The following is a 15,394-nucleotide window of genomic DNA, read 5'->3' on the forward strand; positions in this document are numbered from 1 at the left end:
TTGGAAATTGAGTAGATGGCTTTAATTGGGGTTGCTTAAAGAATGTGTGACCGGGAAGGTGGGAATTGGGACGCTGTATGGACTAGTCCCGTTCCCATCACAATGTGTGCCATAGCCATCTCTCTCCTCTGCTGTCCAAAACTTGACAGGCATGGGAAGGGGCTGTATGGGAGAGCCAGCATGGTGTAATGGTTAAAGTGTCAGACTAGGATCTGGGAGTCCTGGGTTCGAATCCCCACTGAGCCAGGAAGCTCACTGTGTGACCTTGGGCCAGTCACTGCTTCTCAGCCTAATCTACCTCATAGGGTTGTTCATAGAATTGTAGAGTTGGAAGGGACCGCAAGGGTCATCCAGTCCAACCCCCTGCCCTGCAGGCATCTTTTCCCCAATGCGGGGCTCAAACTCATGACCCTGAGATTAAGAGCATCATGCTGTATCCTAGCTTGGTGACTCTCAGCTTAAATAGTATGAGGATCCATCGTGGAAGAGGATTGCATTGGAGGCAAAATGTAAATGCTCACTACTCACTGCTACCTGCACATTCCAAAAAAAGGTTAGGATAACTTTTCCTTGACGCTAAATGTTATGTATGTGCAAGTAAGGTCTTCACTGTTTTTAATATGGAAGGACCACTGAAATGCGCCACCTTGAACTCCTTGCATGGGGTATAAATTAAATAAATACAGATGTGCCCATGTATGTGTGTAGTTCTCCACACAAGCAGGAGCCCCTAGACCAATTAGCAGCCCCCCCCCCCCCCAATGTGAAGCATATATCTAATTGCATACAGCAGTGGTAAGCATATGGATCTTCTGCACATGGCATGGGAGAAGAATGACCATTGGCATTGGGAGTTGGATTAGCCCACACACCTCCATGACCCGCTTTGTGTGTTCCATCAACACACGGGAGGAAGAAAGTAGGCTCTGTTTCATCTCCAGAAGCGCCCACACTTGGCTTTGGCTTAGCTTGATGTGCAAACTAGACCTGTATGTAGGTTCCTGCCTCAATCATTGATGGTGAAGGGACATCAGACAGCAGGCTTGGAAAGACTGCTTGGAAAATGTTCTTCAGAGAAACAGCTCTCTCTGTTTGCCTCCAGTATTAAGAGGCAGTGTGGCTCTGAATACCAGTTACTGGGGAACAAGAACAAGAGAGAGCTACGAAACACAGTGGCAACCGGATGCTGGATCAGATAGGTCTTTGATCTGATCTGATCAGCGGGGCTGTTACATTCCTAAGAGGGCAATTTATTCCCAGCCCCTGGACATGTAGGATTGTGCATGGAGGAAAATGGTGTTGGAGTGCAACTTTTCTCCCTCGGGTGGCTGGGATGTGGTGGGGGAGGCTGAAGCTATGAAGAGCCTTCACTTACAGTAACTACAAATCAAAATATTAGTTAAAAAACCTGCAATGAAGGTCAAAAAAATATAGCTGAGGAAGAAAACCTGCACTGTAAACTTAGGTCTTTCTCAACCATAGCTTTTCTTTCTCTTTCAATAGATTGTCACTGCAAATGCTTGGAACATGATTGCAATTCTATGCGGCATTTTCTTGGCTTTGTTCAAAGCAGCCGATTTTGCCAAACTCAGTGTGAAGTGGATGATAAAAATCCGGAAGCGGCACCTTCAGAGAAGAACTCAAGCCTTGAACCACATAAGCTGAGGGCTGAGCGCTACTGAGTTTTCTGTTACACTGGGGAACACGGGTGGCCTGAGACTAAACTAGCCTTCAGGTACCTTGGACAGAAAAGCTGCAATGGCAGAAGGAGGACTTGCTTAACTGGAGTACAATGCACTGGACACTTGGAAGTTTCAGAAAACTGTATAAGAAGCTCCTTCTAAATCCATGCTCTTTTCTAGAAACCTGAGCTCCTTTGACTAAACTCTGAACTTCTAGGAAGATTCCCAAAACTATATTTAACCCTATTTTAACAGAACTCACAAGAAGGATAGACTGACAGGGCCCTTAGTTTGCAGGGAAACAGAACTGGCCTCTTTTAAACACATTTCTGCCTATGTTAAAATGGGATGTCTGCTTCAGAGTTAAGATTAGTAAATCATGTTGCACGCCCAAGGCACAGTTTTTGTCTCTTGGGTCTTTAGTTAATATCTCAGGGGAATATAATATCTCCAGCTTTCAGGGCCTACAGCACTTCTGGTTTAAGATATGCTGTCAGTCAGTGGGTGGTACTGTGCTAGAGGAACGATTATCTGATTGAATCTTAAGGCAGAGAAATCTCCCAAGCATTGCTCTAGCAGAGAGGCACACCTCAAAGGATGAAAGTATATTACTAGTAAAATTCTGGGCACTAGTTGTGTATTGGATCAGTGTTAATCTCTTAACTGACTCACACCCAAGTGATGGAAATTAGTATGGTCAACAGTGGCCGACTATATGGTATTAATAGCAGTTTCAGCCTTCGGCATTCCCTCCTGAAGGAGTATGAACTCCACAGTGCCTGCCTCTAATCCACATTCAACTTGCAGTAGCTTCAGGAGGACAGATAGACTAGATTGGCTTTCACTGAAGTTAGCATTGAAAGGGGCTCTCACCGCAAAACAGAAGCACTGGAATTTTATCAAGCTTTCCTATTGGACTAAAATGTATTTGTGTTCTGAAGATTTTTCAGTAAAATTACATCTGTCTCCTACACTTACCTTTTCAAACTATTCTTGTTGGTCCATTAGGCAAGGCCCTCCAACTTTCAGACCCCTTGTCTTGCCCGCGTGAGAACAGGGTACAATTCTGCTGTGTGATAGTAATGAGAGTTGTGCGGCTGCAGAAGCAAAACTGCACACTGAAAAGCTAGTCAATATTAGACTAACATCTTGCCTTCATTGGTTCTACAACAACATGAGCAGAACCTAGCTAGTTAGTCAAAATGCCTAGAGAAGCATTGTTGACTATCTCAGTTGCCCACCATCACGAGAAATTCCTAATAGAAAATCTGTGCATATTTACAAACACTGTACACAAGGAGCCACTTCTGGGTTTTACTATTTTAGTGGTGGGGAGAAGAGTCAGGAAAGAATCCCCTGCCCCAATATACTACCACCTGACCTACCAGTGGCAGCCCAGCAGGTCTTTGGATTTAGCAGTTCCTCCACCTCCCTTTCATTTCTTATACCTTGTATTTTATTGTTTTGCTATTTGAAGTCCACAGAAATCAAATTGTGATGCAACAAAGGACAAATCCTGAGCTCAAAAGCAGATGGAATAAGAAGAGAGAATCCAAATCAGCTTTGGGTGAAGGCAGGGACAGACCTGAAGGGGGCAGTCAAGAGGGAGCATGTTACAGCAAATCGGTTTAATTGCATGTCAGTGGCTTGGGGGGGGGGGAATCACAGAACATAGCTTTCCGTGTGTATGTATCCCATGCCAAACTGAGAAAGAGATTAGCCAATGAAGTGAAAGTGAAACTAAGGATCATATAATGTAGGAGTAGCCTCATTTTGTTACCACAACAATTTCAGTTTGCCATATGGACTGATCCTCCCCTCTCCACACAGTTCTGGGGTCCACAGTTCGGGGAGGGGGTGGCACATGGGGGAGGGGAAAATGCACAAGCAGAAGGTCCTTGCACAAGGCTACCGCTGATGGGACTCAGTTGAATCCCACCTTGTGTTCTCTGTACAAAGGCTCATTTAGAACTACACCAGAGACTTATGTACATACATTTCTTTTGCCAACTTCTCTCCTTTTCAGTTTCACAGCCCATGTTTTGTTCAGTCCTTTCATTATATTTTACATAAATCTGAATACCTTTCTTGAGAGCCCTCCCCCCCCCCAAAAAAAAATACCACAAGCATCCTTCTGTCTGGCATGGTAAAACTACAAAGATGGTAATATACAGCACTAATTACAAACATAAAGACTTTATTGATGCTGCTCAATCCCTCAATCTTTCAATACAAAACCATTTTCCGCACAATTGCAATTTAAGAGACTGGAATGGTACTCTGATAGAAAGTTCTGCAAAAAAAAAAAAAAAAACACACCACCTGATCAAGTAAAAAACAGACAAGACTTCTAGAGTCAGCTTCCCATCTTAAATAAGCACACTGTATTTTTCTTAAAGCAAAACAAGGAACTGTTTTGTCACACAGATGTTTCTATACCCGAATAGGAATTGCACCTTTAATAAGAGACTGGACCATCTTGCAGAGCCAAGCTGAAAGCAAAAACTGCTAGGCTCTCTACAAGGAGTCCTGAGCTAAGTTAGGAGCTCCATTGATTGGCTCCACCCCCAGTTACAGGACCAGACAGATAATGACTGATTTCTCACTAAAGAGAGACATGAGAGCCAAGCACAGCAAAGCAACTGTTGAGTGGAAGCCAATGACAGTTTCTCTTTATTCAATCATAAAGCTCACATGTGCTGTATCATATTTTTAACTTGTGCTTCATTTACACTCCATCCCCATAGCGCTTTGCTCTCTGAACCTCTTTATGTAGGAATAGCTCTGAAATCTGTAATGGACAGATGATGAATATCTCATTCAGATACAGATTGCTATTCAATCCTAGACACATTTACTCAGAAGCAAGCCCTATTAAGTTCAATGGGGCTAGCTCCCATATAAGTAGGAATACAACTACAGCATTAATCTGAGAAAATACAGAAAACCTAGAAGTTTCTTCCAGAATCTCAGCCAAAGTCTGGAGTAATGTGAAAGCACACTGGAGGGAAATGTAAATAGCTGGCTTCTATGCCTATGTGCAACACAATAAAAAAAGAGAAAAATTCAAGTCATAATTTTCACCACTCCCATAATTAAATCACACACATCATGGATGATAAAATTCATTTCTATGAAATGTCAGAAGTGACAATATAGCAATGATTAGAGACAAATTTACAATATGCTGTGGTAAATAATGTCACATTCAATTATTGTATTTAAGTTCAAAAAATTTCATTTACATTTTGCCAGAGGGGGGAAAAATGGCCATTTCAAATATACTGATGAGGTTTCTCTTTTGCATTTTTACATAGTTTTTTTTAAAAAATGTGTATAAAACATGCCTCACAAAGAGAGGCTGTCTCTCTCATTTGGCACTTGATCATTTTGTGCATTTGTCACAGAGGACGTGTTGCTCGGCTGGTCAGACACAGCGTTCTTTAGCTTTAGTTCTTCCAGCTTTTGCCACAGTTCTTCGCGTTCCAGCTCTTTCTTCTTCTCTCTGTAGAAAAGTAAAGCAATGTGAGTCTTTGGTTGCTGTGCACTCAATGAGTTTGATAAAGCAAGCGTATCAGAAGTCCTGTTTATCATAGCATGAGCTGGTGTCCACTGCCTGTTGGTGGCTAACTGGCAGCTTACAAGCCGCATCTGACCCACAGCACCTACTGGTTCTGAAGTGGACCTCATACACAGCTCCTGGATTGGCCCAACAGCATCATGTGAGGCACTTCTTCCCAGGTCGCTGGACAAGTAGTGAGAGATGCCCAGAGGGCTCTGGGGTGACTTTCCAATCCACTGCAGATAAAGGAGTTTAATAGAGGTGCTGGCAGCAGAAAAGCTGTCCTCTCTGAAAGAAGAACAATGTCCTTTCCAATGTTGAGAGGACTGGGAAGTGGGAGGAGAGAATGAGTGGCAATGTTATGCCAGGAATACTCAGTGCCCCAGCAACTTGGATGGAAAATTGATCCGTTCCTTGAACAGATTTATAAGGAATATTTTAGACCACATTTCTGCCCAAAACATCCTTCAAGGTAGCTTTTCAGTGTAAACTCAAAATCACAAAGCAAATAATAAAACAATACACTGATCAACACAGAAGCAGCAAAACGCCACATATAGGAACTGTCTTGACAGGAAAAACAAAGGATAAAAAAGGAACTGAAGACCCAGCAAAACAAAAAGGTTTTTAAAGAGTATTTGACTAGTGGAAGGGGTCACACAGATCTCCTACCTAGTGGAAAGAGTTCCACAGCTTAGGTGCTGCTACTGAAAAGGCCCTGTGTCATGTCATTGTTAGTTGCACATCTGACAGTGCCAGGACACTTTTACAAGGTCTCTACCAGGTGCCACTGGCATGGCAGGACAAGGCCACAGAGCTGCCTTCCTGACCAGCATCAGGTTTGCTTGATGAGGCTAGTGGGGAAAGATTTATTTAGCTACAAATTTACCATAATGTCAAATTAGCATTAATTTAGAGGATGTTTGCAGGCACATTTTGTATAGTCAAAATGGAGGTGGGTGAAAGAAGTAAATACCTTTGTCTTTCTGCTTTATAAGTACTTGTGAGTTCATCAAACAGTTTCCCATTCATCTCCATCAGTGTTTTCAGCACATTATATACTAATGCCACAATGGTCCTAGAAGAAAAGGAAAAGTAGAATGTTAAATTAAGAGAGAAATGTTGTGTTCCAACATTTGTCTTGAATGTCTGACTTTTGTTTCCATTCTGTATAAAATACAAGGCAGCAATATAATCAATTAGGTTTAAAACAGATGTTCTCTCTTGAATATCTGCAGCTTCACGACTCAACTTGTACACTGGGGACTTTTGCCTTTCAAGTTACAAAACGCTGGGAAGGAGTTCCAGCTAATCCAGCTGAACTGATTGTTACCATTGTAATATTACATAGTTCAAATATTGGAAGCGTTTGGTATGCATCACAATGTAACATCGAAATAGGGAATGCTATTTTCAACAAATTCCTATGTTCAAATAATGTTATAAATGCTACAATTGCAAGAAAGAAAGCACTTTCATAATGGCTTCCATTTACCAAGGACTCAGTTAGAACTTAAGTTTATCTAAAACCATTTGAAGAAAGAAGAAAATAATTTTTTGTGTTTTCTGAGCAGATTTGTCTACAAATTTCACTCAGTCTTTCATTTTGTGATACTCCTTCTAGAGAGACACTATTTTTCATAATCTGCACACACACACACACACACACACACAATAAATTCATTGCCAGTGATAACCAAGAGCCACCATGACCTTTGGGGTCTCTTCCAACTCTCTGGTTTTATGATTCTGTGAAATGTATAGTGCAGATTGTGCCTAAGCCTTGAATCAGTTTCTGCAAGGTTAAATCCTATCCAACTAACCTATTTGAGTTCTTTGAGACAATCAATAGGCATGTGAATAGGGGTGTTCCAACAGATATTGTGTACTGAAGACTTAAAAACAACAACTCTTGGTAACATCCCTCACCAAAGACTCCTGGGTTAAGCTTAGCAGTCAAGGAGTAAGAGGACAGGTCCTCTTAAGAATCAGTAACTGGTTAAAGAACAGGAAGGAGAGGGCAGGAATAAACAGATTAAGTCTCCCAATAGAGTGTTCCCTCCAGTGATTTTTACTGGGACTGGTAAATGTAAATGATCTAAAGTTAGGGGTCAGCTGTGAGGTGACCAAGGTTGCTATTAACAGCAAATTGTTCAGGTTAGTAAAAAAAAAAAAGAAAGAAAGAAAAAGAAAAGATTATAAAGGTGCTACAAACCAATCTCTCCAAACTGGGTTGAATGGGCAGTAAAATTGCTATTGCAATTCAATGCAAGCACAAAGTGATGCCCATTTGGGGCCAAAAAAGTTCTAACCATATATATGCCAATGAGGTCTGAACTAGTGCTGACTAGTGAGGAAAGAGATCTTGGGGCCATGATAGATAGCTTGACAAAAATGCCAACCCAATTTGTGGCAGCTATGAAACAGGCGAATTCCACATTTGGAATCCTTATGAAAGGGATTGAAAATTAAAATGCAGGCATCACAGTGTATTATACAAATCTATGGTGGAATTCAGCACAGTAGGCCCGCAACTGACGTGGGTGTTGCATTCTGGGGATCGTGCCTGAAACCGAAAATTGCATAGAGTCGAAACCCATTGCATTCAGTGCCAGGTGGGATTGCCAAACTCACTTTTCCCAGAACCCCGTCCCCCTTCGCCCCCTTTTAATTCCCCCCCCCACATGCCTAAAGCTGAATTTGCACAAGTTAAATGAACCCAAGTTGCAGGCTGACAGGTACTGTGAGATGTAGTGATGGTTACCAACTTGGACAGCTTTAAAAGCAGATTAAACAAATTCCTGGAACATAAACTATCATAACTAGTAGCCTTTGTTCTATGTACAGTATCAGGGGCAGTATGACACACCAGCTGCTATGAAGCAGGAGCAGCAAAGTGCTGTTGTGCTCATGTCCTGCTTGTGTGCTTCCCATAGGGACTTGACTACCCTTTATGTGAACATGATGCTGAACTAGATTGGTCCCAACCCCTGCAATGCAGCAATCTTTCACCCAATGTGGGGCTCAAACCCACAACCCTGAAATCATAGAATCACAGAATTGTAGAATGGGAAGGGACCCCAAAGGTCATCCAGTCCAAGCCCCTGAAATGCAGGAATCTAAACGAAAGCATCCATGACCGATGGGTTAAGAGTCTCATGCTCTACCAACTAAGCTATCCCACAACCACAGCAGTTACTGTATGAATATCTGAAGGAACTTTTGAAAGATTGAATGCTAAAAAATACATACGGATTCCAGTGTTCTTTGGAGATCTTGTATAAACTACCAAACATAATTGGCAGAATTTTATCAATGTTCTCCTCAATCAGACCCAGAATGTATTCATTGTTCCAGAAGTACAAAGCCCTTTCAGCAACCTGAAATATACATACAGGAATTATCAGGACTGTGAGGTTGCATAGAGTCTGTTAAAATTTTTGAAAATGCCATGTTATACCTGAAAATGTGAACTTGACACACACTTGGCTATCTGTTTAAAGAGAGGTTCTTGTATTTTTTTGAACTGTGTTGGTTCTATAACATCCAGGATTTCTTCAATTTCACCTAAAAACATGACCTGTTATAAAGAAAAGCATGTGGGCTTGATTCTAGTCACATCACAAGTGGCTACACAACAGATCTGTGACAAACAGCAAGTTATTCTAGAGGGATTTGGTAACCAAACTCTTGAGCGCTAGAGGGATACCTCCATATACGGACACCGACCACAAAGGGATGGACTTCAGTGCTAAGACAATTATTTTTAAAATATGAGTAGAATCCTACTTATTAGCAATATTACAGCTAGAATAAACAGCGTTCAGACATGCTGGCCTGTTAATTATAATTATTATTATTATTTGCAATTCAATATATGGAAATTAATAAGAACTGACCTCTTTCTGGCTGCATGTTTTTGGCCAAAATTTGAGCAATCCTCTGATAACCTAGGTTGTAAAAATAATTTAATAGGAGTCATTACACACCTGTTAAGATTGATTTATACATTTAGCCACTCACAATGCACAGAAAGACTACCTTAATTTTGATTACTATAATTATATAATTTTAGATAAATGCATCTTGACTTTGAGTGCAGTTCTGTTCCAATCATATCTCAAACTGTTTTAGCTCTGTTTTCGAAGGATAATTCATACATTTATTAGTGTTATAGTATCTTCTATTACTCTCTTGGAATTCAACCCACGGCTTTTAAGAGGCTGAATTTATTTTTCTATCTGTACAAAAATGTACATGGTAACTTTAAAAACCATTTACACGTTACACAAGAAACTACAAGGAGTCAGATAAACCATTAGTCCATCTAGCTCACTCAGTGTCAGAACCACACTACCAGTAGTGGCAGTAGTCTTTCCCACTTCCCAATTATTTGGACAAACACTGATCTTTCAACAAACACCAAAGGAATACGCCATTCTTTAATTTTCAATCTTAAATTGATTTAACGATACCTTTATTCAGGTTCCATTTGTTGTCTGTATTGCACATATTAACAGAAATGTGGGATACAAATTTGTGGGACAAGAAATACATGTAATGCTAGAAATGTCTACTTAAACTCCACTTTTTCATTTAGGTCAAATGTTTATCAATATCAGCTTTGTTAAACAAATCTGGTCCACCATAAGCACTGCTTAATGTAAAATTCCCAGAGGCGAAAAGTCTATGTAGCAATTTCGAGAGTCTTGCTAATTCAATTATTTTAAATTGTTCAGAATTCAAGCAACGTCTAGATATATGACTTAGGCAATTCCTATTAACAAGCCATCATGCTTGCAAAATTTGGCATGGTTTAGTAGCCAAATCATTATTTGTATTCACACTGACGCTTCCTTGCTTCTAAATCCTCTGGCACATGTGGACAATGAGACGGGCATGTTTTTATCTTCTACAAATCTTTAGGAGCTGCACAAACATAGTGGAACCAATATTATTATTTTTTAAACCAAGTGCACCAAAATTTTTCAAACTGAACATACATCACTTACCGGTTCTGTTAATGTCATATCTTTTTCCAGGAACTGAACAACACAATAGGCCAGCTAAAACACAGATAAAAGGTTTTGTTGAAAAAGATAATATTGCACAGGTTTTCACTGTTTTAAAAGGCAATTAAGCATGTGGCCCATACAAGATAATTACTAAATCTACAGAAAATGAGACTAATATAAAACTCTGGTTAAACTTTATGATCTGAAAGATCTGGACTCAAATTCAGATCTCGAGCACTCCATTCTTCTCTGCTGTGAGGGGAGGAGGAACAACTGGTCCAGGAGAGCTTCAAGTAGAGGATCTCCTGGTTTAGTGAAAGTTGGTTGTCCACTTTCCTCCTAGTCAAGGAAAGACAGCCAGGAGCATGCAACCCAAGTATGGGAAGGGGGATGGAGAAAGAAACTACATACTAAGAGGAAGAATATGAGCATCACTGCTGACACTGTAAGTAGTAGTAGTAGTAATGAATTCATTAATTGCCTTCTAAACCACTGTCTGAAGGCAATTTACAGATAAGAAAATTAAAAGCACAAGTACAAATCCATTTAAAACAAGAATAAAACCCTAACAAGAGGACACTTGTGGTAAAGACCCATTTATCCAGCTGTGGCAACCCAGTTGGATGGGTGGCATTTATTATTATTACTACTACTATTTTAATGGGTGTTATTTTTTCATTTCATCTTTGTTTTTATTATGTATTTTGTGTTTTTATCTTGTATTTTTATGTTGTGAACTGCCCTGAGACCTATGGATGAAGGGTGGTGTACAAATTTAATAACAACAACAACTTAAAGCCATGTCTCCCGGGTGCATGCTTTACTTTTCTAAACTGTAATATATAGGTCAACTGTAACAAATCCGGTACATTCCTAGAATCAACCAAGTACATGAGAAAAATATGTATATAAAACAGAGAAAACAATTGTAACAGACAAAAAATAAAAGGCAACTATAAAATAGACACATAAGGTGAGTAGTTGCACATAAGTCCAAGTAAAGATTATCAATTTTATCAGATCGTCAAGTATAGTTTCAGATTTGCCAGGCTTGTGACGAGGGTTGCCTTGAATCTGAAATATTTCCAAAACCTTAAACTAAAGTAAGCTAACTTTTTCAAAAATAACAAATAAAAATCAGAGCATGTGGTCATATCTGCATAGCCTAGAGTATTCCAATCAAGATTAAAATCCAGTAGCATTCACAGATAGACATACCTGTGCATGAAATAAAGCTAAAGCCTTTGCAGTATGCATAGGGATGAGAACCTTCATAAGGAACTGCTTATGTTCTGCCTTCAGTGGCAATGCAAAACCATTGATAATACTGTAGGGGGAAAGAAATTAGACAGGAAAGATTATTACTGTACTGTTTTAAAAATAAAAATGAACAGTTAATATTAAAAATGTAGCATAAGATCAATCCATCAATGCACTAAATTCAAAATTTCTTTGTAAAGATTTATTGCATTAATCCTATTGCTGAAGACATTGACTACAGGGAAGCAAAACTCAGGAACTGTTTATCAGGCTTGCTCCTTCCTCTTCAGCAATCAGATGCCCATCCTTTCAACCAGGAGCAGCAAGCGCTTTTGATGTTACAAAAAGCAAAATCAATCCAAAGCAGAATCAATGTAGCTAAGTTTGTATCAACTCAGTGCAGCTTCTAAGAACTTCTGACGTTTTGTTCTCCATATGGAACACACTTCAGTACAAGGGAAAACACGCAAACTGCATGATGATCATTCCATGACAAGGGTACAGAAGCCTATTCCATGACATGTGAATATTGCATGTACAAACATTGAAACAAATCTGTGGTAGGGGGTTAGTTTAGATAAGAGCTCTCCAAACAGGCAATTCATAGCAACTGGGGTGAGCCTCAGAGTGCCCCCTTTTTAATACTTTGAAGATGGGCTTCAACTCAAGCACCTTACTTCCCAAATTAGGCAATGTTCCAGTTGCCAGTCACCATCAGGGATCTTCTTACTGAATTCTTTTGAAAAAGTGTTCTCTGCTTTAACAATGTTCAGATGAGACGATAGTTGAACTGGCAGAAATGGTTTGGGTGAAAGTCACACAGTTAAGAATTTAACTATAAAACTACTGCTTTGGAGAAAGGAAGAGACAGACAGGCTGTCACAGGCATCATATTCAGCCAACCTCGGTTCCTGGCAGTCATCCCATAGTTGTAGCATCACATGATGTTTCTACAATTTTAGTTTATGGTGTAAATCATTTAACAGGAAGCTAGGGAAAGGATTCACAATGTACCAGGGCAGTGCTGCAGTTATGGGATGCTCCTGAGGCAGGGTTGGAACAATGTGTTAGTACATTAGCTAAATGCAACCTGAGGCATAAAAGCTAACACAAAGGAGAAACATCATCATCATCATCATCATCATCATCATTACTACTACTACTACTACTACTACTTATAGCCACCATTCTGGGCCATACTAGAAGTGGTTATGGCAGTCCTGATTTACCTAAGGAGGGAACTCCAAACACAAAGAGAAGGGCCAAGTTTAGCAGTAGTATGGATGATGGGTGCTAAACCCTTTCTGTGTCCACTATTTATCACCCCATAGTCCCTTCATCAAGCCTTTTATATCCAACCAAGATCACTTCTGTTATAAGAGCTTGGCTGAGGGGCATTTTAATCAACGAGAAAAGCTACAAAGAGGAAAGTGGCTGGCAGAGGCCAGAGATTTGGTTCTACATTTATCACCAGCAAGCCCCATTTATGGTTACATTTTCCAACCACCTCTTTCTGTGTTTAACACCCATGGAATTGCTGCTCCCACACTCAGGGAGCAAAATCAAGAACAAAATCCACCAAATCTTTTGAACATTGCTCAAATGGCTCTGCCAATTGCCCTAGGACCTTGGGTGAGTAATAAACTGTAACAATAATGATAATAATGATAATACCACCACTTAATTGGCTAACTGGCAAAAGAGTAAACCTACCTTCCTAGTATCTCAAGTAGCTCAGCAACACCATTAAAATGTTCTGTTTCATATATAAACCTGTCAGGATACATTTACAGTCAGTCAATATATGAGCAAAATGGAACACAGAAAATAAACACATACACACACACACACACACACACACACACTTCAACAGTTTCTAATAAATAAATAAAAATATTAAATTGCTAAGCTCAGCTTCATTTTAGTCTAGAAATAAGGGAATCCATTTGCAATATTGTACAACAATGCTCAAGCACTAGAGGTAGAGAGGTAGGTTGGGGTGCATCTAAGCCATATTGCATATTCGGTTTCAAGTCACCATCACTAAACATCCATTCATGCATAAAGCTTGCCATATCAGCAACCAGGCCTGATTAATTTCTATAATTTTAGAAAGAGGAAAACCATCAAATTGATTTTTAAAACCACAAAGAAAAGGAGACAAGTTAAATGTCTGTCTCCGCTAGAGGAATGGATATGTCATTACATCCCTGAAAATTCAATGCCACAGACATGGGCAGACACTCCACTCTCTCATACTACTCTCTCAAAAACCCCTTGCATGTTGCATATGAATTACAGACATGTCTCCAGAGCTGATACACTGAAGTAGCAGGCGGTATTTGCGCTGCTGCCAGAGGAAAAGGAGAAGGGGGAGCCCCGCTTGCACCAGCTCTGGGAGTCTAGTACTAAATCATAGAAGAAAGCACAGCAAGGCTGGAACAAGAATGTGCAGTTTCAAGTAGCAAGCACAGTTAAAGTGTTCATAGTGGAGGAGCAGCCTTTCTATACATTGAAATACTACTGGTTTCAGCTTTTTAAAAACACACAGACACTTTTCTTCATAAACCTGTATGGATAGAAGTTACCGTATTTTTCGCTCCATAGGGTGCACCAGACCATAGGGCGCACCTAGTTTTTAGGGGGGGAAATCAAGAAAAAAAATCTTATTCCCCCCCCCCCCAGCCCCTAAGAGCAGCGTACAGGCTGCACGCAACCTCTCCCTGCCGGAGGGGTTGCGCGCGGCTATGTCACAAGCCACGGCAGCCAGCGGGATAGATCCCGCTCGCTGTTTTGGCTTCCTCTTTAGCCCTGCGCAACCTCTCCCTGCCGGTATTTGATCAAATGGTGACTTTTCTAGCAATACTTGATCATTCTCCTTTCTCCTGGCCAGAACTTAAGTGTGACAGAACCTAAAGCCCTGCCTGTTTTATATGTGAATTACCACTTCACTGGACACCTATGGCAAATATAAATGTTCCCCAGGAGCTACGGCTGATCAAGGGAAAGTATACTTATCTTTGAAGTTTGCCCCTTCAAAAGGAAAAGAAATTCCTTGCACATTTACACTTCTCCAAGTGCTAAATAAACTTCCAATGCCCAGATGTTTAAACAGTCCAAACTTATGGTTTCATGCTTGAAGCCTCCAATCTGCAAACAATGGTTGCTGAATCTGCTATTTGTATATAATAGTTTATGCCTGAAACTTTCTTGTTGCCAGAGTCAGCTTTATTATCTGCACTTCACACCTCCTCTGGCATGCAAAGCGTGAGCTGTTTCTTACAGCAGTTTTCAACTGGGGGGCGGGGCATATGTGAGCAGAACAACTTCTGCTTGTGCAGCAGGACCTTCCACCCCTCCCCCCATGCCACACCCAATTTTCCTCCAGAGGGTTGGGGAAACTTCCAGGATAGATTATGGGGTGTGTGGGGAGAAGGGGCTGGGAGTTCCTGTTGCACAGCAGAAATTGTTTTGCTCACGCAAAGCACTACTTAGAGCTACACTGAATACAACACTGTCTTTCAAAGCACCTGAAGCTACCTATCGTTTAGGAGGAAAACGGACAAAACCCCTATTTTTGGATGCACTTTATTCATATGTTATTCAGAAGTGGGTGAATAATTCACATCCGTCAATGAATTCAATCAGTTTAACTGGAATTAAGTAGGCATAGAATAGCAGCCAGGTTGCACAACATGTCAGTTTGGGATTTATGGAGAAGATAGGAAGAATGTTCTCAAGTTATGGAAAGTTACCTCAAGGGGGAGACAGTCCATATTTCCCTAGTCCTTTAACCCAGCAGCAGCTCTTTTTAAATCCATTGCTTTCAAGTGTATGAGAAGGGTGGGTTTTTTTGTTTTGTTTTTTTAAATCCC

At 40.5% G+C, this 15,394-nt stretch overlaps 2 protein-coding genes across 3 annotated transcripts in view; one reads left to right on the forward strand and one right to left on the reverse strand.

The window, feature by feature from the left end:
• Positions 1-2,655, forward strand: part of PACC1 (proton activated chloride channel 1) — a 26,369-nt gene extending 23,714 nt beyond the window's left edge. For both annotated transcript variants that reach the window (XM_081000610.1, XM_081000609.1), the window contains exon 8: positions 1,504-2,655. In XM_081000610.1, the coding sequence (XP_080856736.1) occupies positions 1,504-1,665 (162 nt within the window). In that variant the 3' untranslated portion in view covers positions 1,666-2,655. The remainder of the gene's footprint in view (positions 1-1,503) is intronic.
• Positions 2,656-3,862: 1,207 nt separating this feature from the next.
• The window catches only part of PPP2R5A (protein phosphatase 2 regulatory subunit B'alpha), a 45,695-nt gene continuing 34,163 nt past the window's right edge, over positions 3,863-15,394 (reverse strand). Inside the window, exons 6-13 of the mRNA XM_081000580.1 lie at positions 13,233-13,292; positions 11,478-11,586; positions 10,257-10,310; positions 9,144-9,194; positions 8,705-8,824; positions 8,497-8,624; positions 6,221-6,322; positions 3,863-5,187 (exon numbers count right to left, since the gene is read on the reverse strand). Coding sequence (XP_080856706.1) covers positions 5,031-5,187; positions 6,221-6,322; positions 8,497-8,624; positions 8,705-8,824; positions 9,144-9,194; positions 10,257-10,310; positions 11,478-11,586; positions 13,233-13,292 — 781 coding nt within the window. The 3' untranslated portion in view covers positions 3,863-5,030. The remainder of the gene's footprint in view (positions 5,188-6,220; positions 6,323-8,496; positions 8,625-8,704; positions 8,825-9,143; positions 9,195-10,256; positions 10,311-11,477; positions 11,587-13,232; positions 13,293-15,394) is intronic.

Source organism: Podarcis pityusensis (assembly GCF_964106645.2).
Source record: "Podarcis pityusensis genome assembly, chromosome: 3".
NCBI classification, from domain to species: Eukaryota; Metazoa; Chordata; class Lepidosauria; order Squamata; family Lacertidae; genus Podarcis; species Podarcis pityusensis.